At 38.8% G+C, this 24711-nt stretch overlaps 1 protein-coding gene across 3 annotated transcripts in view; it reads left to right on the top strand.

Annotated features, from left to right (window-relative positions):
• LARGE1 (LARGE xylosyl- and glucuronyltransferase 1) overlaps positions 1–24711 on the top strand; it is a 1302608-nt gene that overhangs the window by 1234190 nt on the left and 43707 nt on the right. For all 3 annotated transcript variants that reach the window (XM_053718971.1, XM_053718973.1, XM_053718970.1), the window contains one exon: positions 15861–16139. In XM_053718971.1, the coding sequence (XP_053574946.1) occupies positions 15861–16139 (279 nt within the window). The remainder of the gene's footprint in view (positions 1–15860; positions 16140–24711) is intronic.

The following is a 24711-nucleotide window of genomic DNA, read 5'->3' as shown; positions in this document are numbered from 1 at the left end:
TCAAAACTTGTTTTGAGGGAGGTAATCACTCACAGCAGAGCTGTGAGATTGTAGTTGACTGTGATAAAAAAACGTTTATTTCTGTATTTTTTTTCTGCTATCAGGGTTAGTTATCCTTTGCTAATGGGAGCAATCCTTTGCTAAAATTGTGTTTTTTACAAAGATTTGATGCTATAACTTTTCAGTTTATTAATTTTCAACTGTCATAACTTTTTCTGTGCTTCTTATAGGCACAGTACGTTTTCATATTATAGTAAATTACTTGAAAAGTATTTCCAAGTTGCTAGTTTATTTGCTAGTGTGTTAAACATGTCTGATTCAGAGGAAGATATCTGTGCTATATGTGCTAAAGCCAAAGTGGAGCCCAATAGAAATTTATGTACTAACTGTATTGATGCTACTTTAAATAAAAGTCAATCTGTACAAATTGAACATATTTCACCAAACAACGAGGGGAGAGTTATGCCGACTAACTCGCCTCACGTGTCAGTACCTGCATCTCCCGCTCGGGAGGTGCGTGATATTGTAGCGCCGAGTACATCTGGGTGGCCATTACAAATCACATTACAGGATATGGCTACTGTTATGACTGAAGTTTTGGCTAAATTACCAGAACTAAGAGGTAAGCGTGATCACTCTGGGGTGAGAACAGAGTGCGCTGATAATATTAGGGCCATGTCAGACACTGCGTCACAATTTGCAGAACATGAGGACGGAGAGCTTCATTCTGCGGGTGACGGTTCTGATCCAAACAAACTGGATTCAGATATTTCAAATTTTAAATTTAAGCTGGAAAACCTCCGTGTATTACTAGGGGAGGTGTTAGCGGCTCTGAATGATTGTAACACAGTTGCAATACCAGAGAAAATGTGTAGGTTGGATAAATATTTTGCGGTACCGGCGAGTACTGACGTTTTTCCTATATCTAAGAGACTTACTGAAATTGTTACTAAGGAGTGGGATAGACCCGGTGTGCCGTTCTCACCCCCTCCGATATTTAGAAAGATGTTTCCAATAGACGCCACCACACGGGACTTATGGCAAACGGTCCCTAAGGTGGAGGGAGCAGTTTCTACTTTAGCTAAGCGTACCACTATCCCGGTGGAGGATAGCTGTGCCTTTTCAGATCCAATGGATAAAAAGTTAGAGGGTTACCTTAAGAAAATGTTTGTTCAACAAGGTTTTATATTGCAACCTCTTGCATGCATTGCGCCTGTCACGGCTGCAGCAGCATTTTGGTTTGAGTCTCTGGAAGAGACACTTGAATCAGCTCCATTAGATGAGATTACACACAAGCTTAAAGCCCTTAAGTTAGCTAACTCATTTATTTCAGACGCCGTTGTACATTTAACTAAACTTACGGCTAAGAATTCCGGATTCGCCATTCAGGCACGCAGAGCACTGTGGCTAAAATCCTGGTCAGCTGACGTTACTTCTAAATCTAAATTGCTTAATATACCTTTCAAAGGGCAGACCTTATTCGGGCCCGGGTTGAAAGAAATTATCGCTGACATTACAGGAGGTAAAGGCCATGCCCTGCCTCAAGACAGAGCCAAACCTAAGGCTAGACAGTCTAATTTTCGTTCCTTTCGTAATTTCAAAGCAGGAGCAGCATCAACTTCCTCTGCACCAAAACAGGAAGGAGCTGTTGCTCGCTACAGACAAGGCTGGAGACCTAACCAGTCCTGGAACAAGGGCAAGCAGGCCAGGAAACCTGCTGCTGCCCCTAAGACAGCATGAATCGAGGGCCCCCGATCCGGGAACGGATCTAGTGGGGGGCAGACTTTCTCTCTTCGCCCAGGCTTGGGCAAGAGATGTCCAGGATCCCTGGGCGTTAGAGATCATATCTCAGGGATACCTTCTAGACTTCAAATTCTCTCCCCCAAGAGGGAGATTTCATCTGTCAAGGTTGTCAACAAACCAAATAAAGAAAGAGGCGTTTCTACGCTGCGTACAAGATCTTTTATTAATGGGAGTGATCCATCCGGTTCCGCGGTCGGAACAAGGACAAGGGTTTTACTCAAATCTGTTTGTGGTTCCCAAAAAAGAGGGAACTTTCAGGCCAATCTTGGATTTAAAGATCCTAAACAAATTCCTAAGAGTTCCATCGTTCAAAATGGAAACTATTCGGACAATTTTACCCATGATCCAAAAGGGTCAGTACATGACCACAGTGGATTTAAAGGATGCTTACCTTCACATACCGATTCACAAAGATCATTACCGGTATCTAAGGTTTGCCTTTCTAGACAGGCATTACCAGTTTGTAGCTCTTCCATTCGGATTGGCTACGGCTCCGAGAATCTTCACAAAGGTTCTGGGTGCTCTTCTGGCGGTACTAAGACCGCGAGGAATTGCGGTAGCTCCGTACCTAGACGACATTCTGATACAAGCTTCAAGCTTTCAAACTGCCAAGTCTCATACAGAGTTAGTACTGGCATTTCTAAGGTCGCATGGATGGAAGGTGAACGAAAAGAAGAGTTCTCTCTTTCCACTCACAAGAGTTCCCTTCTTGGGGACTCTTATAGATTCTGTAGAAATGAAGATTTACCTGACAGAAGACAGGTTAACAAAGCTTCAAAATGCATGCCGTGTCCTTCATTCCATTCAACACCCGTCAGTAGCTCAATGCATGGAGGTGATCGGCTTAATGGTAGCAGCAATGGACATAGTACCCTTTGCACGCCTACATCTCAGACCGCTGCAATTGTGCATGCTAAGTCAGTGGAATGGGGATTACTCAGACTTGTCCCCTACTCTGAATCTGGATCAAGAGACCAGAAATTCTCTTCTATGGTGGCTTTCTCGGCCACATCTGTCCAGGGGGATGCCATTCAGCAGGCCGGACTGGACAATTGTAACAACAGACGCCAGCCTACTAGGTTGGGGCGCTGTCTGGAATTCTCTGAAGGCTCAGGGACAATGGAATCAGGAGGAGAGTCTCCTACCAATAAACATTCTGGAATTGAGAGCAGTTCTCAATGCCCTTCTGGCTTGGCCCCAGTTAACAACTCGGGGGTTCATCAGGTTTCAGTCGGACAACACAGGGTCCCTTCAAACATCAAAATCTAATTTCTCTGAAGCTGACTGCTTGGAAATTGAACGCTTGATTTTATCAAAACGTGGTTTTTCTGAGTCAGTTATTGATACCTTAATACAGGCTAGGAAGCCTGTTACCAGAAAGATTTACCATAAGATATGGCGCAAATACTTATATTGGTGCGAATCCAAGAGTTACTCATGGAGTAAGGTTAGGATTCCGAGGATATTGTCTTTTCTACAAGAAGGTTTAGAAAAGGGTTTATCCGCTAGTTCCTTAAAGGGACAGATTTCAGCTCTGTCCATTCTTTTACACAAACGTCTGTCAGAAGTTCCGGACGTTCAAGCTTTTTGTCAGGCTTTAGCTAGGATCAAGCCTGTGTTTAAAACTGTTGCTCCACCATGGAGTTTGAACTTAGTTCTTAATGTTTTACAGGGGGTTCCGTTTGAACCCCTTCATTCCATTGATATCAAGTTATCTTGGAAAGTTCTGTTTTTAATGGCGATTTCCTCGGCTCGAAGAGTCTCTGAGTTATCTGCCTTACATTGTGATTCTCCTTATCTGATTTTTCATTCAGACAAGGTAGTTCTGCGTACTAAACCTGGGTTCCTACCTAAGGTGGTCACTAACAGGAATATCAATCAAGAGATTGTGGTTCCATCTTTGTGTCCTAATCCTTCTTCGAAAAAGGAAAGTCTGCTACACAATCTAGATGTAGTCCGTGCCCTGAAATTTTATCTACAGGCAACTAAGGATTTTCGACAAACGTCTTCCCTGTTTGTCGTTTATTCTGGTCAGAGGAGAGGTCAAAAAGCTTCGGCTACCTCTCTCTCCTTTTGGCTTCGTAGCATAATACGGTTAGCCTATGAGACTGCTGGACAGCAGCCTCCTGAAAGAATTACAGCACATTCTACTAGAGCTGTGGCTTCCACTTGGGCCTTTAAGAATGAGGCTTCTGTTGAACAGATTTGCAAGGCTGCAACTTGGTCTTCTCTTCATACTTTTTCCAAATTTTACAAATTTGACACTTTTGCTTCTTCGGAGGCTGTTTTTGGGAGAAAGGTTCTTCAGGCAGTGGTTCCTTCCGTATAAAGAGCCTGCCTGTCCCTCCCGTCATCCGTGTACTTTAGCTTTGGTATTGGTATCCCATAAGTAATGGATGATCCGTGGACTGGATACACTTAACAAGAGAAAACATAATTTATGCTTACCTGATAAATTTATTTCTCTTGTAGTGTATCCAGTCCACGGCCCGCCCTGTCACTTTAAGGCAGGTAATTTTTCCATTAAACTACAGTCACCACTGCACCCTATGGTTTTCCTTTCTCTGCATGTTTTCGGTCGAATGACTGGTAATGGCAGTTAGGGGAGGAGCTATATAGCAGCTCTGCTGGGTGAATCCTCTTGCACTTCCTGTTGGGGAGGAGTTAATATCCCATAAGTAATGGATGATCCGTGGACTGGATACACTACAAGAGAAATAAATTTATCAGGTAAGCATAAATTATGTTTTATTCTTTACAGACCAAGCTACATGGACTGAACTGTCTGAGCCTGTTATGACGACATTACAGTCTGAAGTATTAGACTTTGCTGGTGCTTTAGACACAAATTCCCCCAAATGTTACAAGATATGCTAATAGATATACTGGGGTCAATCTGTACGTTATCAGTCATTTAGGTATAGAAATCTTCAACATAGCAGGTCTACATTGTTTTGGAGATTTGAGCTTTTTAGCTGTGAATGACTGTTTACTTCTCCTTCTATATTTAGAAATGGTTGCATGGGCATGATTCACTCTTTATATCTATTGTAAAAGAATTTTGAGTGATTAGGTTAAAGTTTTCCCTTTTACTAGTTTACTTTCACTGACATCCTGCTCACGCCTCCTCTCTAGTTAAAAGATGGGTTCTGTTTTGTTATGACAGGTTTTCTACTGTTTAATGCTATATTTTTAAATGTCACACGATTCCTCTGGACTTTCTCTCAATATTTCTAAGGCCATGTGGGTCCCTCAAACTAACTCTTTTGGTGTATGCTTATGGCTGCGTAACTCATATGTTATATATTTACTATTTCCCTATAACATTTAGCTTTTCCTATAATGCTCTGAGGAACAGTCCCCTTAACTAGCGTTTTATGTAGGTGAATGATTCCTTAGGAGAATCTACTGCTATAAAGCTAAAATCTATAGAGGGACCTCTGTTATTAGCCTAATCTAAATACTCTCTGAGTTTATTTTCTACTCTACACCATTTGATTGGTTTTTAGCCCATAACTCTAATTTTATATGGGTGTTTAGTAAGGTATAGTTCTATATACTCTTCATGGATCTTCATGATCCCTGTGAGCATATTAAGCACTTTTTGACGCACCATAGTATATCGATCCTACTATATAGCTATTGTAGTATCTCCTTCCCACATTACCCTTTCTAATTTTTGTATACTAGTTAGTCAAGTTGTACATTCTGTACGCGAATTAGTTCATACTGATTATTCACTACCTCAAGACTCCCCATATAATAGGGATAGGGGAATATGTTATCTCCTTCTGTATAAATTCACTAGTTCCCTTTGTAACTGTACGCCAGGTAACCATAGGCCACTAACCATACCCCCCCTCCTCTACATACCTTAGGAGCCTAGCATGAGATCCCATTGCAAGCAGGTTTGCTCAAACTAAGTGCAGGTAGCTTACCCAACCAGAATTATGCTCCAGGTCAGTTAGCATCTCATGTTCTAGCTTTTCTATGATACTAAAATTGTCACTCAGGGTACAAGGTCTCATAGGTTGTAGCCTACATCACCGCATACCCCTCCGAGACAGCCCTCTCCTCATTTGCTATAGAAGTTTGGCTCTAGGTGGCTTCCCCTCACTAGAAGGATAGCCTTACTAAGTTTCATTCAGTTTCATAGAATTTTCTTTGTATTGTTTGTCCTGTGGGTTTGTAATGTTTCTGTTCCTTTCCCTGCCTTATTGACACCTCCTTAACTCCAGCTGGGCTCCTTATCTATATACTAACTTGACAAGGTGGTTACACTAGGAAATGTTAGGAATCTACAATGGGTAGCTCTCTAGTGGAATAACTATAATGTTTCAGTACAGGTTATTATCCCCACCCTACACTCTACCACATAATTTCACCTGGGGGACACATGGAATGGTCTGCCCTTCCCTCCCTCACCAGCTTCCAATAATATATTCACCTTCGTCCCATAGATAGTTACGCATAGCACATAAGATGCCTCTCATAGTTCCTTAGCTTAGCCATCGCAGTGTACATATAGGGCATATATAGCTTTAAAAAAAAAAAAACATACTGTAGCCTCACCAAAGTAAGCTCCACCCCCTGCTTTCTCCTCCCCCTTCCCTTCCCCCTCCCGCAACTTGAGTGGCTCTTGTCCACTGTAATCCCTCTTCCTTCTAGTGTTCTATGACCCACTTATGGTCATTCTAAAAGCTAACTCCCCACATCATCCCAGAAATTCTCATTTTATTCATCCTAGAGATGTGGAGACTAGATTACGAGTATTAAAATATAAAATGAAGTTTCATTTTAGTTCGTCCAGTCATATACCTGACACCTCCCTAGACACAACATAGGTCTCTACATGTTAAGGCTGGCCTTATTGTATCATTATGATTATGTTTATTTCTGTGAGTCCTAAAAATGTATGACTTAATTTGATATATAGTTCAGATACTTCTATACTAGCCTAACAGATATGATAGGTGTCACATTCTTGTGTTGTACTCTAATATTAATCTTCTGATTGGGCAAATGTTTTTTGCATTCACTGTATTTTTTGAAACTTCAATAAAAAAATCTTTTAAAAAAAAACAAAAAACAAACAAACACTAAAACAGAGTATCAGTGAATGCAAATCAGTAATGTCCCTGTCATGTCTGCTCATTAAGTAAGTCTGAAGAAAGGGTGGCAGCGGGGTCGCTTATAGAGCATAGTTCTTTAAACCACGGGTCGGGACCCATTACTGAGTCACCACACCATGTTTACTGGGTCACGACTTGAGTGTGTGTGATGTCGGTTTTATATGAGTGTGTGGTGTGTGTGTTATATGAGAGTGTTGGTGTTGTATGAGAGTTACTGTGGTGTGTGTGTGTGTTGTATGAGAGTGTGTGGTGTGAGTGTTGCATGATGGTGTGTGTTTATTTTAAGAGAGTTTGTGTGGTGTCTGTGTGTTGTATGATGGTGTGTGGTGTGTGTGTTATATGAGAGTGTTGGTGTTGTATGAGAGTTAGTGTGGTGTGTGTGTGTTGTATGAGAGTGTGTGGTGTGAGTGTTGTATGAGAGTGTGTGGTGTGAGTGTTGTATGATGGTGTGTGTGTGTGTTTTAAGAGAGTGTGTGTGGTGTCTGTGTGTTGTATGATGGTGTGTGGTGTGTGTGTTGTATGAGTGTGTGGTGTGATTGTTGTATGAGAGTGTTGTGATGTGTGTGTGTTAGAGAGTGTTGTATAAGTGTGCGTGTGTGTGTTCTATGAGTGTGTGTGGTGTCTGTGTGTTGTATGAGGGTGTGTGGTGTGTTGTATGAGTGTATGGTGTGATATTAACTTTTACAATACTTTCAAGTTTGACTACAATCAGAAATAAAGTATGCACACATTTTAGTCACTTTGCCAAAAATTGCAGTATATTGTTGTATATTACTTCAAAAAATAACCATAAAAATAGGGCCATGAAGGTTTGTGTTATCATGGCACTGGGTTTTGGGAAAAAAAGTTTGAAGAACCCTACTCTAGAGGATATGGTACTTTTCTTAGCTATTAGGGTATCCAGACAAAAAGTTTCTTGGAAGAATTTTGGTAATACTGGAGACAGCTGCCTGTTTGCTTTAAGGATCTAGCATGCTCCTCTCAATTGGACACCATCAGTTAGCTTATTTTCTAATGACACTCACTCATAACTAACTGTGTTTGCACCACTCAGTATTAATATTTAATGTCGTGTTAGTACACTTGGTTAAATGCGATCGGGTTTGCCCGACTTGTTGGATGTTTTTTTTTAACTTTTCGCTCTCCATTGAAATCTATGGGGGAATACGTTAAATATTCTAACTTCAGCTTTTTGCATGGGTCGGGTTTGCACATGAGCAAAAACTTTTTACTTTCAACTTGTAATACGCACGCTACCCAACGCCCCCAAAAAATCCAAAGTCAAGAGAAATTTATGTTTGAGCGGAAGCGCTAAATAGCGTTCCTCTCACAATCTTGTCCTAGACTGGGCACACCCAAACCTCTCAGAAGTGGTTTTATTTAATGTAAATGTTTACACTTTCAGATTATAAAGCAAAACCTTAGTAATTATCGAGCGATAAAAAGTGAAATTACCGTTGCTAGAACACTGCATCAGATATATGATTATTGCTTCATTCTCAAGAGCAATTAACTTGATGCTTCTGAAATCTATATTAAATGACTAAAGAGCAAACAGGATATATTTCTAACTCCCAGTGCACTCCATGGAATTAACACAGGTGCTGCAGATCATAAAATATAAAAAAAAAACACCTAATTAGAAGTGCAAAAACAAATAAAAATCTAGACATATTTTGTTGGCCTATATTATTTAAAAAAATTATTTTTCTAAATAATTTGGATGAATATTATGATTTTAAAAGAGCAAAGCAAAGAATATATTTATGCACAGTGAAAAAAGAAATGCAATTTACTTTCATTAACCTCCCCATGCCAGTAATTAAGCGCTGACAATTGTGGGAATTAAATTGGAAGTGCACACTGCAGACTTCCCAAGCTCAACCCTGCTACATATCCGCCCCTAACTGACTTCAACTCAAGTAATAAGTTATTGCAAAGCAATGGCAATTTTACTATACAAATTACAGTTTCTCCACCAGTACAAATCCTGATTTGTTATTCCAAATAAGACACGGGGTGGGTGCAGTCTGGCCATTAAAAACAATTGCAGCAAACAAGGTGTTATTGTACATTCAGCTGATATGTTATTCATTTGCAATACAACAGCAAACCAATTTAATAGCACATTGGTCTACGTCCCTTTTAAAGTTAATAAACTGACATGTTGAGAACACATTTTCTCTCTGAATCAGTATATCTTGCTCATCTACAGTTTTTTTAAATTTCAATTAGAAAGTTTTTATCCATATGCTATTTAAATATTCACGTTGAATACAGCTATCAATGCTGTTTTTTCCTAAAGCTTTGCTAATCCGCAGTTCTGCGTGAAAGAGTTTTTTTCCTCGCTTTTCCTCATCTTAGGATGACATATTTGTGCATAAACTAAAACATTTAAACGCACACAAACACATTCTGGTTAAAAATGAAACAATAAAATACTTATATGTATAAAATAAGACTATTATCATAAACACAAGATCATTACATAAAAATATAAACATTAACCAAAAGATTATTCATGTATGTGGTGTTGTCAGCTGTTACTGGACAACCCATTGGGACCTCACATTAAACCCGAACATCTGCATTTCCTGTCAGCCATATTCTCACATCAAACCTTTGATTAGATGGCTTTTGCCTGCAGCCACCATCAGTTATAATCCCTGGACTGTTCCGTTAAACCTGGCAACCTTAAACATAGCAGTGTCATATTGCATTGGTTAATTGCACATCTGTTAACAATTTTGAAACTCTGGATGAGGTCCCTTCTCATTCCTAGTACCTCAGGATGTGTTTAATAGTGTGAGGTTGTAACGCTGTACATGTGATGGCATAACAGAGAACTAAAGTAGGCAAAAAGCACAGGCACAAGGAAAAGGCACTTGCTCATTATTTGTTGTGTATACAGAGACTGTATTAGAACCCTTATATTAAAGGGCTTTTGCAAATGAGGGGTCCCAGTTCCCTCTAAAAATTAAAATCACCATAAACAGCAGCCAAAATTGAGTTTTAGCTGAGGGAAAGGGGGATTTTAACACTGCCCTTATCCCTCCACCCTCTATGACCTAGGGCCTGGTGAGACAAAAATCACGGCATGGAGAGAAATCTTACAAAATCTTTGGGGGCATTTTTGAGCATTATTTTGTAAAGCTAGTGTCTCTTCTTTACGTCTAGAACTCTGTATAGCAAGATAAACATCTGTTGGTGCTCTACAAATACCTGATAATAATAATAAATATCTCTCAAGCTAAACTTTGCCTTTCTAAAATTATTTGAGAAGCCTGACGGGGCTTTTTATGCAGCGCTTCAGATCATCGGGTCCCTAGAAAGAAACAATCCCTCATTTAAAAGGGAAGAAGACTAATTTTGATTGAGAGGTCACCTGTTCCCCTAGGTTGCAGATGATCACGGTGACATTGTGATCTCCTGTCTAAAGGGCCTGGACATCATGGGGGGGTAGTTATCAAGCCGTCTACTTTTCTGGCTTCGCCGGCCCAATACGCCCGCCTAAGCTCGCCTACCTTCGCCGCCGCGGACCTGGAAAAATACGCCTAAGTTATCAAATAAAGCTGTCAAAAAGCCGCGGGGCGATGAGCAGCGGACTGTGACAGTTATCACTCATCCGATCTCGCTGCTCTTCGGCTTTTTCCCAGCTTTATTGCTAGCCTGTCACTAAGCACCCACACTAAACTACACTGTTTTAACCCCTAAACCGCCGCTCCCGGACACCGCTGCCACCTACAGTATACCTAGTAACCCCTATCCTGCCCCCCCTACACCGTCGCCCTCTATTATAAAGTTATTAACCCCTATCCTGCTGATCCCGCACCTCTCCGCAACTAAATAAATAGTTTAACCCCTAAACCGCCACTCTCTGAACCCGCCGCAACCTATATTAAACCTATTAACCCCTATCCTGCCTCCCCTACACCGTCGTCACCTATAATAAATTTATTAACCCCTAATCTGCCTCCCCTACACCGTCGCCCCCTATAATAAATTTATTAACCCCTATCCTGCCCCCCACTACGCCGCCGCCACTGTAATAAAATTATTAACCCCTAAACCTAAGTCTAACCCTAACGCCCCCCTAACTTAAATATTAATTAAATAAATCTAAATAAATTAACTCTTATTAACTAAATGAATCCTATTTAAAACTAACTACTTACCTTTAAAATAAACCCTAATATAGCTACAATATAAATAATAATTATATTCTAGCTATCTTAGGATTTATTTTTATTTTACAGGCAACTTTCAATTTATTTTAACTAGGTACAATAGCTATTAAATAGTTATTAACTATTTAATAGCTTACCTAGCTAAAAGAAACTGAAATTTACCTGTAAAATAAATCCTAACCTAAGTTACAATAACACCTAACACTACACTATACTTTAATAAATTATTCCTATTTAAAAATAAATACTTACCTGTAAAATAAACCCTAAGATAGCTACAATATAATTAATAATTATATTGTAGCTATCTTAGGATTTATATTTATTTTACAGGTAACTTTGTATTTATTTTAGCTAGTTAGAATAGTTATTAAATAGTTATTAACTATTTAATAACTACCTAGCTAAAAGAAATACAAAATTACCTGTAAAATAAATCCTAACCTAAGTTACAATTAAACCTAATACTACACTATCATTAAATTAATTAAATAAACTACCTACAAATAACTACAATTAAATACAATTACATAAACTAACTAAAGTACCAAAAAAAAAAGCTAAGTTACAAAAAATAAAAAAATAAGTTACAAACATGTTAAAAATATTACAACAATTTTAAGCTACTTACACCTAATCTAAGCCCCCTAATAAAATAACAAACCCCCCCAAAATAAAAAAATGCCCTACCCTATTCTAAATTAAATAAAGTTCAAAGCTCTTTTACCTTACCAGCCCTTAAAAGGGCCATTTGTGGGGGCATGCCCCAAAGAAAACAGCTCTTTTGCCTGTAAAAGAAAAATACAACCCCCCCCAACATTAAAACCCACCACCCACATACCCCTAATCTAACCCAAACCCCCCTTACAAAAACCTAACACTAATCCCCTGAAGATCATCCTACCTTGTCTTCACTCAGCCGAGCAGCGATGGAACCGAAGTGGACATCCGGAGCGGAAGAAGTTAATCCTCCAAGCGGCGCTGAAGAAATCTTCCATCCGATGAAGTCATCATCCAGGCGGCGCTGAAGAAAAGTCTTCGATCCGGCCGATGTCATCTTCAAAGAGGCGCTGAAGAGGTCTTCTATCCGGGCGATGTCATCTTCCAAGCCGGGTCTTGAATCTTCCTCCCGCCGACGCGGAACCTCCTTCTTCACCGATGGACTACGACGAATGAAGGCTCCTTTAAGGGACGTCATCCAAGATGGTGTCCCCTCAATTCCGATTGGCTGATAGGATTCTATCAGCCAATCGGAATTAAGGTAGGAAAAATCTGATTGGCTGATGGAATCAGCCAATCAGATTGAGCTCGCATTCTATTGGCTGTTCCGATCAGCCAATAGAATGCGAGCTCAATCTGATTGGCTGATCAGATCAGCCAATCAGATTGAACTTGATTCTGATTGGCTGACTCCATCAGCCAATCAGAATATTCCTACCATAATTCCGATTGGCTGATAGAATCCTATCAGCCAATCGGAATTGAGGGGACGCCATCTTGGATGACGTCCCTTAAAGGAGCCTTCATTCGTCGTAGTCCGTCGGTGAAGAAGGAGGTTCCGCGTCGGCGGGAGGAAGATTCAAGACCCGGCTTGGAAGATGACATCGCCCGGATAGAAGACCTCTTCAGCGCCTCTTTGAAGATGACATCGGCCGGATCGAAGACTTTTCTTCAGCGCCGCCTGGATGATGACTTCATCGGATGGAAGATTTCTTCAGCGCCGCTTGGAGGATTAACTTCTTCCGCTCCGGATGTCCACTTCGGTTCCATCGCTGCTCGGCTGAGTGAAGACAAGGTAGGATGATCATCAGGGGATTAGTGTTAGGTTTTTGTAAGGGGGGTTTGGGTTAGATTAGGGGTATGTGGGTGGTGGGTTTTAATGTTGGGGGGGGTTGTATTTTTCTTTTACAGGCAAAAGAGCTGTTTTCTTTGGGGCATGCCCCCACAAATGGCCCTTTTAAGGGCTGGTAAGGTAAAAGAGCTTTGAACTTTATTTAATTTAGAATAGGGTAGGGCATTTTTTTTTTATTTTGGGGGGGTTTGTTATTTTATTAGGGGGCTTAGATTAGGTGTAAGTAGCTTAAAATTGTTGTAATATTTTTTACATGTTTGTAACTTATTTTTTTATTTTTTGTAACTTAGCTTTTTTTTTTTTGGTACTTTAGTTAGTTTATGTATTTGTATTTAATTGTAGTTATTTGTAGGTAGTTTATTTAATTAATTTAATGATAGTGTAGTATTAGGTTTAATTGTAACTTAGGTTAGGATTTATTTTACAGGTAATTTTGTATTTCTTTTAGCTAGGTAGTTATTAAATAGTTAATAACTATTAAATAACTATTCTAACTAGCTAAAATAAATACAAAGTTACCTGTAAAATAAATATAAATCCTAAGATAGCTACAATATAATTATTAATTATATTGTAGCTATCTTAGGGTTTATTTTACAGGTAAGTATTTATTTTTAAATAGGAATAATTTATTAAAGTATAGTGTAGTGTTAGGTGTAATTGTAACTTAGGTTAGGATTTATTTTACAGGTAAATTTCAGTTTCTTTTAGCTAGGTAAGCTATTAAATAGTTAATAACTATTTAATAGCTATTGTACCTAGTTAAAATAAATTGAAAGGTACCTGTAAAATAAAAATAAATCCTAAAATAGCTAGAATATAATTATTATTTATATTGTAGCTATATTAGGGTTTATTTTAAAGGTAAGTATTTAGTTTTAAATAGGATTCATTTAGTTAATAAGAGTTAATTTATTTAGATTTATTTAATTAATATTTAAGTTAGGGGGGCGTTAGGGTTAGACTTAGGTTTAGGGGTTAATATTTTTATTACAGTGGCTGCGGCGTAGTGGGGGGCAGGATAGGGGTTAATAAATTTATTATAGGTGGCGACGGTGTAGGGGGGGCAGATTAGGGGTTATTAAATTTATTATAGGTGGCGACAGTGTAGGGGGGGCAGATTAGGGGTTATTAAATTTATTATAGGTGGCGACGGTGTAGGGGGGGGCAGGATAGGGGTTAATACATTTAATATAGGTTGCGGCGGGTTCAGGGAGCGGCGGTTTAGGGGTTAATACATTTATTATAGTTGCGGTGGGCTCCGGGAGCGGCGGTTTAGGGGTTAATATTTATAGAGTAGCTTGCGGTGGGCTCCGGGAGCAGCGGTTTAGGGGGTAATAACTTTATTTAGTTGCGGCGGTGTAGGGGGCTACAGATTAGTGGTGTTTAGACTCGGGGTACATGTTAGGGTGTTAGGTGTAGACAGCTCCCATAGGAATGAATGGGATGTCTGTCAGCAGCGAACTTGTACTTTCGCTATGGTCAGACTCCCATTGATTCCTATGGGATCCGCCGCCTCCAGGGGTGGCGGTTTGAAAACCAGGTACGCTGGGCCGTAAAAGTGCCGAGCGTACCTGCTAGTTTTTTGATAACTAGCAAAAGTAGTGAGAATGTGCCGCACTTGTGTGCGGAACATCTGGAGTGATGTAAGAATCGATCTGTGTCGGACTGAGTCCGGCGGATCGAAGCTTACGTCACAAACTTCTACGTTTGCCGGTCTCGAGCCTTTGCTAACTAAGGCGTATCAGCCTCGCCACAAATACGCTGCGGAATTCCAGCGTATTTGAGGTTGACGGCTTGATAACTAGGCCCCCATGTAGGTATTTCTTTGTTACTACTTTAAAAGAAGGGATTTTTGTTTTTCAGAAACACATCCATACAGGACAGAATCATAGTGGGTGTGAAAGTGTCTCTCCTCCCCATAAAATACCTAGAGACATGTAAGACCATTTATTCCTTTCCTGAGTCTGTGTAGCTGCCCGGTTAATACCATTGCAATGACAAATAAGCAGCAGCACTCCAAACTTGCCAAAATTTCAGTTATGTATTATGCATCATAAAAATCACAGACAGCAACATTTCGGCAGAATGCTCTTAATCATGCATAAATGCATGATTAAGGGCATCTAGCCTTAAACGTTGCTGTCTGTGCTTTACGATGCATAATAAATAAATGAAGTTTTGCCAAGTTTGAAGTGGGTCTGGTGCACCCACATTGATGTGATTACTATGCTCGACTTTGCTTTATTGTATTACAATGACAAATACCTCACAGTATTAGTCCAATCTGTTTGGAGCTGTAACCTGTCTGTCATTCAGCTCTCTCCAATTCCATCTATACAGCTAAAATGAATCTAAGTTGCATGCTAATATAGGGTACAGGAATGTATTGTTTGATGATGTGGTCATTTTCAATTTGCTGGTTAAAATGTTTCTTTTGTAAATGTCTGGACAAAGCCAACAAAAATACGAAAAGGTCAACATAAACGCATGATAGTGTCCTTAATTCAGTTGTGTTATCAAGAGGTAATGACCTGAACACGTGTTTAATTAGAAGTTATAAAATGTATAAAATCTGATATATCTAAGTTGGTCTTTTTTATGGATTCAATCAGACAGTATTCAAAACCATTTAGAAACCTTAGGAAACAAAGCAGACATACTACAATATGTAGAATCTTTTGTAAGTTGTCTACACTTTATGCCAGTCTTTCTTAATGATGTAGATAAGCTATAAGGTTAAATCCTTATCGGTATACTTGGCACAGTTGGTTGTGAAATATGATAAAAATATGCCAAAAAATCAAACATCAAGAAAATTCTCTCTCCCAAATCAATCTGCCTTGTAATATGTAAATCGTTTTATTTGTCTCCCTTATCTTGCAGGCTCCAGATGCTAGAGGCTATCTGTAAACACTGGGAAGGGCCAATTAGCTTGGCTCTTTATCTCTCTGATGCTGAAGCTCAACAGTTTCTTCGCTACGCCCAGGGTTCTGAGGTGCTCATGAATCGACGCAATGTTGGCTACCATATTGTGTACAAAGAAGGCCAGTTCTACCCAGTCAACTTGTTGAGGAATGTGGCTATGAAGCACGTCAGCACACCCTACATGTTCCTGTCCGACATAGATTTCCTTCCAATGTACGGACTCTACGAGAGCCTCAGGTAATTTCAGGGTGCAATGCACAGCAGAGGATTACCATCTCCATTATAAACATCTAGAGATTTTGACAGTACTACGTTTATGATCTTTGTTCTTTATGCATTCATATTGCATGAAATTAAAGTGATTGTCTGAAGACAAGAACATTAGCTGCATTATTCATCCTAATGTTCCTGTAATATAGTCAGTTATCCAAATTCATTCAAGTGCTGCCATAGCCATGCCTTTGTGATTTATCTAAGTAACGTGTAAGTGGCATATACATGATCAAGTAATGCTGTAATTATTGTTACTAAAACAATATAGAAGTTATTGTACAAAACAATTCCAAGATAATCTTATAGTTTTATTTGTGCTAATCAGTTTCTTATTTCCCCAAATGCTTATTTTGTTCCTATTAATATTCCATCTATTTAAGTAGACACTTTATGCAAACCTGTTCTGTCTTCCATAGGAAAGAGCAGAATTTTAACAATTAGACTTTTCTGCCTGGAAAAATGCTAAGTAAACGCTTTTTTAAATTTAAATTGAGACTAACACCGCAGTATCAGATGTGTACTTCATACTAATGCTCACTGGCTGCTGCGTACTTCCTACTAATGACCCTTGGCTTGTAAGTACAATGAGCATTTGGACCTATCAGCCAATGATTATTTCTGTTAACCATATGCTCTTCCATATGGATGAGACAAAATGCTTGAATACAATGTTCCTTTAATGCTTTAGATTATGACATCTGTTGTTACCAAGTCAGACTTTTTTTTGCATTTACAGCTGCTAATGCTGGATTTGATGGCAAATTTAAGTATGGGCAGATTACATGCAGGAATCAGTATTGGACCCTGCTATAATAGTCTTATTCCCAAACAAAGGATTAGATAGCAGCAGGATATGATTGCTTATTTGCAAAAACTGTAAAAATGGCCCAGTGTATGGCAAATGGCATCTAACAGTAACAGTTTACATAAAACATACCCATAATCAGCACTGCTCCAAGATTGTCACTGGGTAGGCATGTGGTTTGGTTAAAGCGACAGTCTAGTCAAAATTAAACTTTCATGATTCAGATAGGGCATGCAATTTTAAACAACTTTCCAATTTACTTTTATTATTAAATTTGTTTGTTCCCTTGGTGGTATTTTTTAAAAGCTAAACCTAGGTATGCTCAAACTGATTTCTAAACCGTTGAAAACCGCCTCCTAGCTCAGAGCATTTTAAACGTTTTTCACAGTTAGACAGTACTAGTTCATGTGTGTCATATAGATAACATTTTGCTCACTCCCGTGGAGTTATTTAGGAGTCTTCACTGATTGGCTAAACTGTATGTCTGTTAAAAGCACTGAGAGGGGGCAGGCTGCAGAGGCTTAGATACAAGCTAATCAAAGAGGTAAAACATATATTAATATAGCAGTGCTGGTTATGCAAAACTGGGGAATGGGTAATAAAGAAATTATCTATCTTTTTAAACAATAAAAATTCTGGTGTAGACTGTCCCTTTAAGTGTTGGCTCAAGACATTGGCCCAATGATCTAAAGCTCTCTGGGTTCGTGAGATTCCATAAGAAAGTTTTCCAGTTCTCTGAAGCATCTGTCGTAATTCTCAAATGTTTTACAACAGTGTCGCTTTTAACCCCTTAATGACAGTGACATACCCTGTCACAAGGGTCTTCCGGGGGCTTAAAGGGACAGTATAGGCCAAAATAAACTTTCATGATTCAGATAGAGCATGTAATTTTAAACAATTTTCCAATTTACTTTTATCACCAATTTTGCTTTGTTCTCTTGGTATTCTTAGTACAAAGCTTAACCTAGGAGGTTCATATGCTAATTTCTTAGACCTTGAAGCCCACCTCTTTTCAGATTGCATTTTAACAGTTTTTCACCACTAGAGGGTGTTAGTTCACATATTTCATATAGATAACACTGTGCTCGTGCACGTGAAGTTATCTGGGAGCAGGCACTGATTGGCTAGACTGCAAGTCTGTCAAAAGAACTGAAAAAAGGGGCAGTTTGCAGAGGCTTAGATACAAGATAATCACAGAGGTTAAAAGTATATTATTATAACTGTGTTGGTTATGCAAAACTGGGGAATGGGTAATAAAGGGATTATCTATCTTTTAAAACAATAAAAATTCTGGTGTAGACTGTCCCTTTAACAGACTGGGTTTTGTGGACAGGCAGTAAAGCAGGAAATAGCGTGGTCTCACTGCTGTCAGCGAGACCCATGCTGTTAAAGACCTACAATTGCAACAGACAGCTGTTGTTAAGGGGTTAAGTATGTGAAGGTGATCCATACTGTAAAATATGGCCCAAATATCATAGAAAACAAAGAAATGAAACGTTAAAATTAAAATAAGCAGTTAAAAGCTATTGTTTAGTTGCGTTAAAAATCAAATTGTTCTGCAAAAATTGTATTTTATGGAAACATAAATATCTATTGAAAAAGTATTTAAGTTACCCAGTAGAAATCGTAATACAACTACTCTACACATGCAAAAAACACTGTAAAATGAATTCAAGTTATAGTGTATTATTGTCCTTATTGTAAAATGTGTTTCCCTGCTTCTGCTAATGGGCTGAACAGGGGAGTTCCATGGGAATAGTTAAAAATTCTCCATCAGTAAACATCCCCCCCGCTTGCAAACTAAATTGTATCAAAATACTCAAATCAGTTACTACCCTCATAGAAAAACACATGTATACTAAAAACAGAGGCGATTGTACAATACTATAAGCTGAGGGCAGAGTCATCTGATTTGTATTAGCTGTAGGATTTAATTTTTAAAGCATGCCCCCTGCTGCCTGCTAACTTCGCTCTCCCCAGCAACGTTTCCCTTTTTCAGCGAGCACCATTACTTTCTATGGGAGACATTGCAGAACTTGCAGCTACAGTCCCTTTTTTATGTGAGTGTCGGCGTGTTTTTTTCCACATCTGATACATTGTTCTGTCTGGTCCACAATGAAATGACTTCCTCCTACTCTACATCCACTATAGTCTAAACCCAACCATAACCAGCAGTCTCAAAGATTAAAGATCAGCAGAATGCAATTTCTTTCTAATGACACAGTGAGTCCATGGATCATCTAATTACTATTGGGAATATCACTCCTGCCCAGCAGGAGGCGGCAAAGAGCACCCAGCAAAGCTGTTAAATATCACCTCCCTTCCCTCCAACCACAGTCATTCTCTTTGCCTAAATTAGAGTAAGGAAGTGGTAAAGTTAGGTGTCTGAAAAGATTCTTCAATCAAGATTTTTTTATTTTATTTGCAGTACAAGTATGTGCTGTTTTTACTCCAGGGTGTAGCTGTAGTCCATTTCAGTCTCTTCAGTAGAGCATTGGTGGCTTTTAAGCAAAGGGAACTTGTGGGACATAATTCTCACTGCGCCTCCTTCATATTTAAATAAAAATGCTGCCCTTATTATTATTATTCCACAGGTCCATGTGAGGGAAAGGACCTCTCCAAATCTAGTGAGCCGCCTTGCTACCAGGCAGAGGTAAGTGCTAATTTTATTTTCTTAAGCAGTATTAAGGAAAAAATTATGCCACTTTATAATTTCCCTGCAGGGGGATGTTTATTACATTTCTCCTAGTGTTAAGGGGATTATGTAAGGCAGTGTTTGCTGGCACTGGGGACTGGAAGAGCGTTTGACTCAATGTTTGTGATATTTCTGTTATTTTATAACGAAGATTCACGTCGGACAGACGTTATTTGACACGCCTACGATGGGCGGGCCTTGTGTGGCGGTAATTTTAGCTGTTGCGCACTTATTATTCTCTTACTTTCTGTATAGGAGGAGAGATTCATTGCAGCTTGACATTTTTTGTTCATAATGGACAAACGATTGTTTGTTGTATCATTTGTAGCAGCTCTGATTGTTTACTCACACGGAGGCTGTTTTTACATGCACATATTTCCTGTATAAGCAAGGTAGGCACCTCAGCAGAGCTAAAGCTGAGGTGTAGAGGCTGTTTTAGGTTTTTTTGAAACGTTATTGTATTACATGATAAATAAATCAATTTCATTTTTGTGCATTGCTTCAAAAATAAAGCAGTTTCGTTTTAAAATTTAAAGAAACACTAACAGTTTTGTCTAAATAAAATTTTATTAAAGTTTGAATAATTTTAAAGATGGATCATAACTCTGTTAGAGATTACAGATGTCCTTTATGTTTGAATGCTAACATTGAACCACCAATTCCTTTCTGTTCCTCATGTGTTGAGAGAACATTAAATTTTATGTATAGACTTTTTGAGACAATATTGTCTAAGACGGATGCTGTCCAGGAGTCTTCTGACAATGTTTAAAATATGCCGCATATTTCTCCTCAGGTATGCCAAATTTTATTACCCATTAATACAGTGCCCTGTGCTTCCTCTCCAGCAGGGAATGGGAACTTCATCCGGAAGTGTTTTCCAACTTGATTCTCAAATGGGGAGAACCGGATCTAGATCTCATAGCATCTCGTCAGAAGGCCAAGCTCCCAAGGTATGGGTCAAGGTCCAGGAATCCTCAGGCGGTACTGATAGATGCTCTGGCGGTTCCTTGGAATTTCAGTCTAGCATACTTATTTCCTCTGTTCGCTCTCCTTCCTCTGGTCATTGCTCGAATTAAACAAGAGAGGGCGTTGGTGATTCTCATTGCTCTGGCGTGGCCTCGCAGGATCTGGTATGCAGACCTGATGGAGATGTTATCTCATCTACCTTGGAGTTTTCCATTGATAAAGGACCTTCTACTTCAGGGGCCCTTCCTTCATCTAAATCTAGTTTCTTTGAAGCTGACTGCTTGGAGATTGAATGCTTGATTTTATCTAAGCGTGGATTTTCGGTCATTGAGACCATGATTCAGACTCGTAAGCCTGCGGCTAGAAAGATATACTATAAGATATGGCGTAAATATCTGCATTGGTGTGAATCCAGAGGCTATTCTTGGAGTAGAGTTCAGATTCCTAGAATTTTGTCTTTTCTCCAAGAGGCCTTGGAGAAGGGTTTATCGGCAGGCTCCCTAAAGGGTTAAATATCTGCCTTGTCTATTTTGTTACATAAACGTCTGGCGGATGTACCAGACGTGCACTCGTTCTGTCAGGCCTTGGTCAGAATCAGGCCTGTGTTTAAACCGGTTACTCCTCCTTGGAGTCTTAATCTAGTTCTTAAAGTTCTTCAACAGGCTCTGTTTGAGCCTATGCATTCCTTAGATATTAAATTATTATCTTGAAAGGTTTTGTTTCTCGTTGCTATTTCATCTGCTCGTAGAGTTTCAAAGCTCTCGGCATTACAGTATGAGTCTCCTTACCTTATTTTTTATTCGAATAATGTAGTTTTGCGTACTAAGTTTCGGTTTCTCCCTAAAGTGGTTTCAGATTTGAACATTAATCAGGAGATTGTTGTTCCTTCCTTGTGTCCTAACCCTTCTTCTCAGAAGGAACGTCTGCTGCACAATCTGGATGTGGTACGTGCATTGAAATTCTATTTATAGGCGACTTAGGATTTTCGTCAGTCTTCTGCTCTGTTTGGGGTTTTCTCTGGAAAACGTAAGGGGCAGAAAGCTACGACTACTTCTCTTTCTTTGTGGCTGAAGAGTATCATTCTCTTGCCTTATGAAACTGCTGGACAGAAGCCTCCTGAGAGAGTTACGGCTCATTCTACGAGGGCTGTTTCCACTTCCTGGGCATTCAAAGATGAAGCTTCTGTGGAACAGATTTGCAAGGCTGCAACTTGGTCCTCTCTTCACACTTTTTCTAAGTTCTATAAATTTGAATACTTTTGCCTCGGCTGAGGCTTCTTTTGGGAGAAAGGTTCTTCAAGCAGTGGTGCCTTCCGTTTTGGTTCCCTGTTTTGTCCCTCCCTTTCATCTGTGTCCTCTAGCTTGGGTATTGACTCCCAATAGTAATTAGATGATCCGTGGACTCACCGTGTCATTAGAAAGAAAACAAAATGTATGCTTACCTGATAAATGTATTTATTTCTTGACACAGTGAGTCCACGGCCCACCCTATGTTCTTATGGACAGGGTTTTTTGTTATAAACTTCAGACACCTCTGCACCTTGTTGCTTCCTTTCTCTCCTTTGCTTCGGTCGAATGACTGGGGTTGGAGGGAAGGGAGGTGATATCTAACAGCTTTGCTGGGTGCTCTTTGCTGCCTCTTGCTGGGCAGGAGTGATATTCCCAATAGTAATTAGATGATCCGTGGACTCACCGTGTCAAGAAAGAAAGAAAGAAATTTATCAGGTAAGGATAAATTTTGTTTTTATAAATGAGAACATGCTCATACCGAGCTAATAGACCTCATATGAGAGCAATTTCTCTTAAAAATATGTTAGACATCCTTTTGTGCCATCCCTATAAAATCTCACTTGGGGCCTGTGGTCCCACCCATTCCAACTATAGAGCTGGCCCTGGTTCTCAGGTCTCACAATTAAATAAAAGGGCCCAATTCTCAAAAACTCACAGCTTGGAGAGAAATCATCAGCTTATTTTACTAAGCTCTATGTTGCAAATTAAGCATTTTACCTTAACATAAAGCATATTAGCGAACTCCTGTTAAAGAGATAGCCAACTCCAGAATTGTTATTGTTTAAAAAGATAGAGAATTCCTTTATTACCCATTCCCCAGGTTTTGCATAATCAACGCTTTTTACCTCTGTGATTAACTTGTATCTAAACCTCTGCAAACGTAAGAATACATTTTTTTTAGAAGCCATTTTAGTGGAGCATATTTCTGTTGATTTTCCAGTTTGTGCCATGTCCCTGCACCTTGAGCTTGCACCCTGTAGTATTGTTGGACTTGAAGTCCCCCCTTCCCTCCCGGTCCCTGACAGAGGCTAATGTTTTGAGGCCTTAAATGCCAGTTTTCTGCATTTAGCAAAACAAACGTTTTAATTTGCAGCACTAAGCCAACAACACATTGTAGCATTTTTATCTTTGTTTTATTTAAAAAAAAAAAAAAAAGGATTTTTGTTTTTATTTTTTTAATTCCACCTTTTGTCCTGAATAGATAATATTCGCTATTCTTCCAGAAACAATTTACTATCCCTTTAACTATAAATAGATTTTATTTATGGCCCTTTATATTATTATAATCAAATATCAAATCTTAAAGTCTTTGGGCTGTGTTTCCTATCTGATTGAGACTGTAGATCTCTCAGGCACAAGTTAATATTTCTCATATATGGTTTTGAAGGCGCCTTTGTAGGAGTGATGTTCTATATTAAATAACATGTCATTGAACAAATGAGCCAAGACAAAGCTTTATTGTGCCGGCAAGAAAAAAACAGTGACGCAAAACATGTGGGATGTTGTCATGTATGCAAATTTTAGCTTTCTCATTTTTCATATTCATTGCTATAGACTTGACCAAGCTTCTGACAATCAAACAATTAGCATTTTGTATCCCTCTGTGCTCACGCTGACATAAGGTACAATGAGCCTCTCTGCTTTGCATAACACATTTCTTTAGGTTTGCTGAATGTATTAGGCAAGAGAACCATTGGAAGAAAAGCATATTGTTTGCTTTTTGCTTATTTTCTTCATATGTTGTGCATGTCTTTTGCATAACTCTATAAACACTGAAAGAACCCATTCTTGACATTTTTTTATCATTTTATACAGTTTCAATACATTTCTATTTTTATACATTTTCAAAAAATGACAGCTCAGGAAGATATACTGCATATGTTACATTATGTCATGATCCCATATATATATATATCTATATATGTATATATTTCTGTTATTTAAATTTGACAGCTTCTGAGCTTTTTTTGTTATTTACTTCTAGATTGCAAATAGTTCCCTTCTCCTCATGTATATGTAGAGTAAAGCATCTGATAATATTCTAATATATGTGTTAATAATATGTTATTTCAAAATATACAAAAGGGACAGTCAGAATTAAACTTTCATGATTCAGATACAGCACACAATTTTAAACATTTTTTTTAATTCACTTCCATTATCTAAATGTGCACAATCTTTTTATATTTACACTTTCTAAGGCACCACCTCTTAATGAGCATGTGCAAGATTCACATACCCGTATATGCATTTTGTGATTGGCTGGTGGTTGTCACATGGTGCATTAGAAGGAAAAATGTATCTAATTTTTTTTTTTTTTGTTATGCATTTATTGGTTATGCATTTCTATTGTGTTTAGTGGTCAAGAGCTCGATGGTTGAAAGCTCTCTGGGCTGGCGAGATTATTAATGAATGCTCGCCAGTCCTTCTATTTCCCTGGTGGAAGGATCTAAAGCCATTTTTACCCTGAAAACAGGGTGTCTCGCTAAGGGGCGTATACAGCATTTTCATATGAAATGTGCACAAAAGAAATCGTATTTTAAACATCATACAAAACAAATATTTGAACCATTCACACAAAAATAAGCAGGGAAAAATTGCATTGTTAAGGTGCATCAAAAATCGTAACAAAATTCTTCACCAAAAATTGTATGTTAACAAAAAAAAGTAAAATTAGTATGTACAGGAATAAATCAAATTAAATATTCACAGCGTAAATCGTAATTGTAGTACAATGGATGTGCAAAAATCACACAGAAATTTGAATTTATAAATGCAAAA

Source organism: Bombina bombina, chromosome 6 (genome assembly GCF_027579735.1).
Source record: "Bombina bombina isolate aBomBom1 chromosome 6, aBomBom1.pri, whole genome shotgun sequence".
In the NCBI taxonomy this organism is placed as follows: Eukaryota; Metazoa; Chordata; class Amphibia; order Anura; family Bombinatoridae; genus Bombina; species Bombina bombina.
Note: the sequence above shows the minus strand (reverse complement) of the source record. Positions and strands in the feature narration are given on the sequence as shown.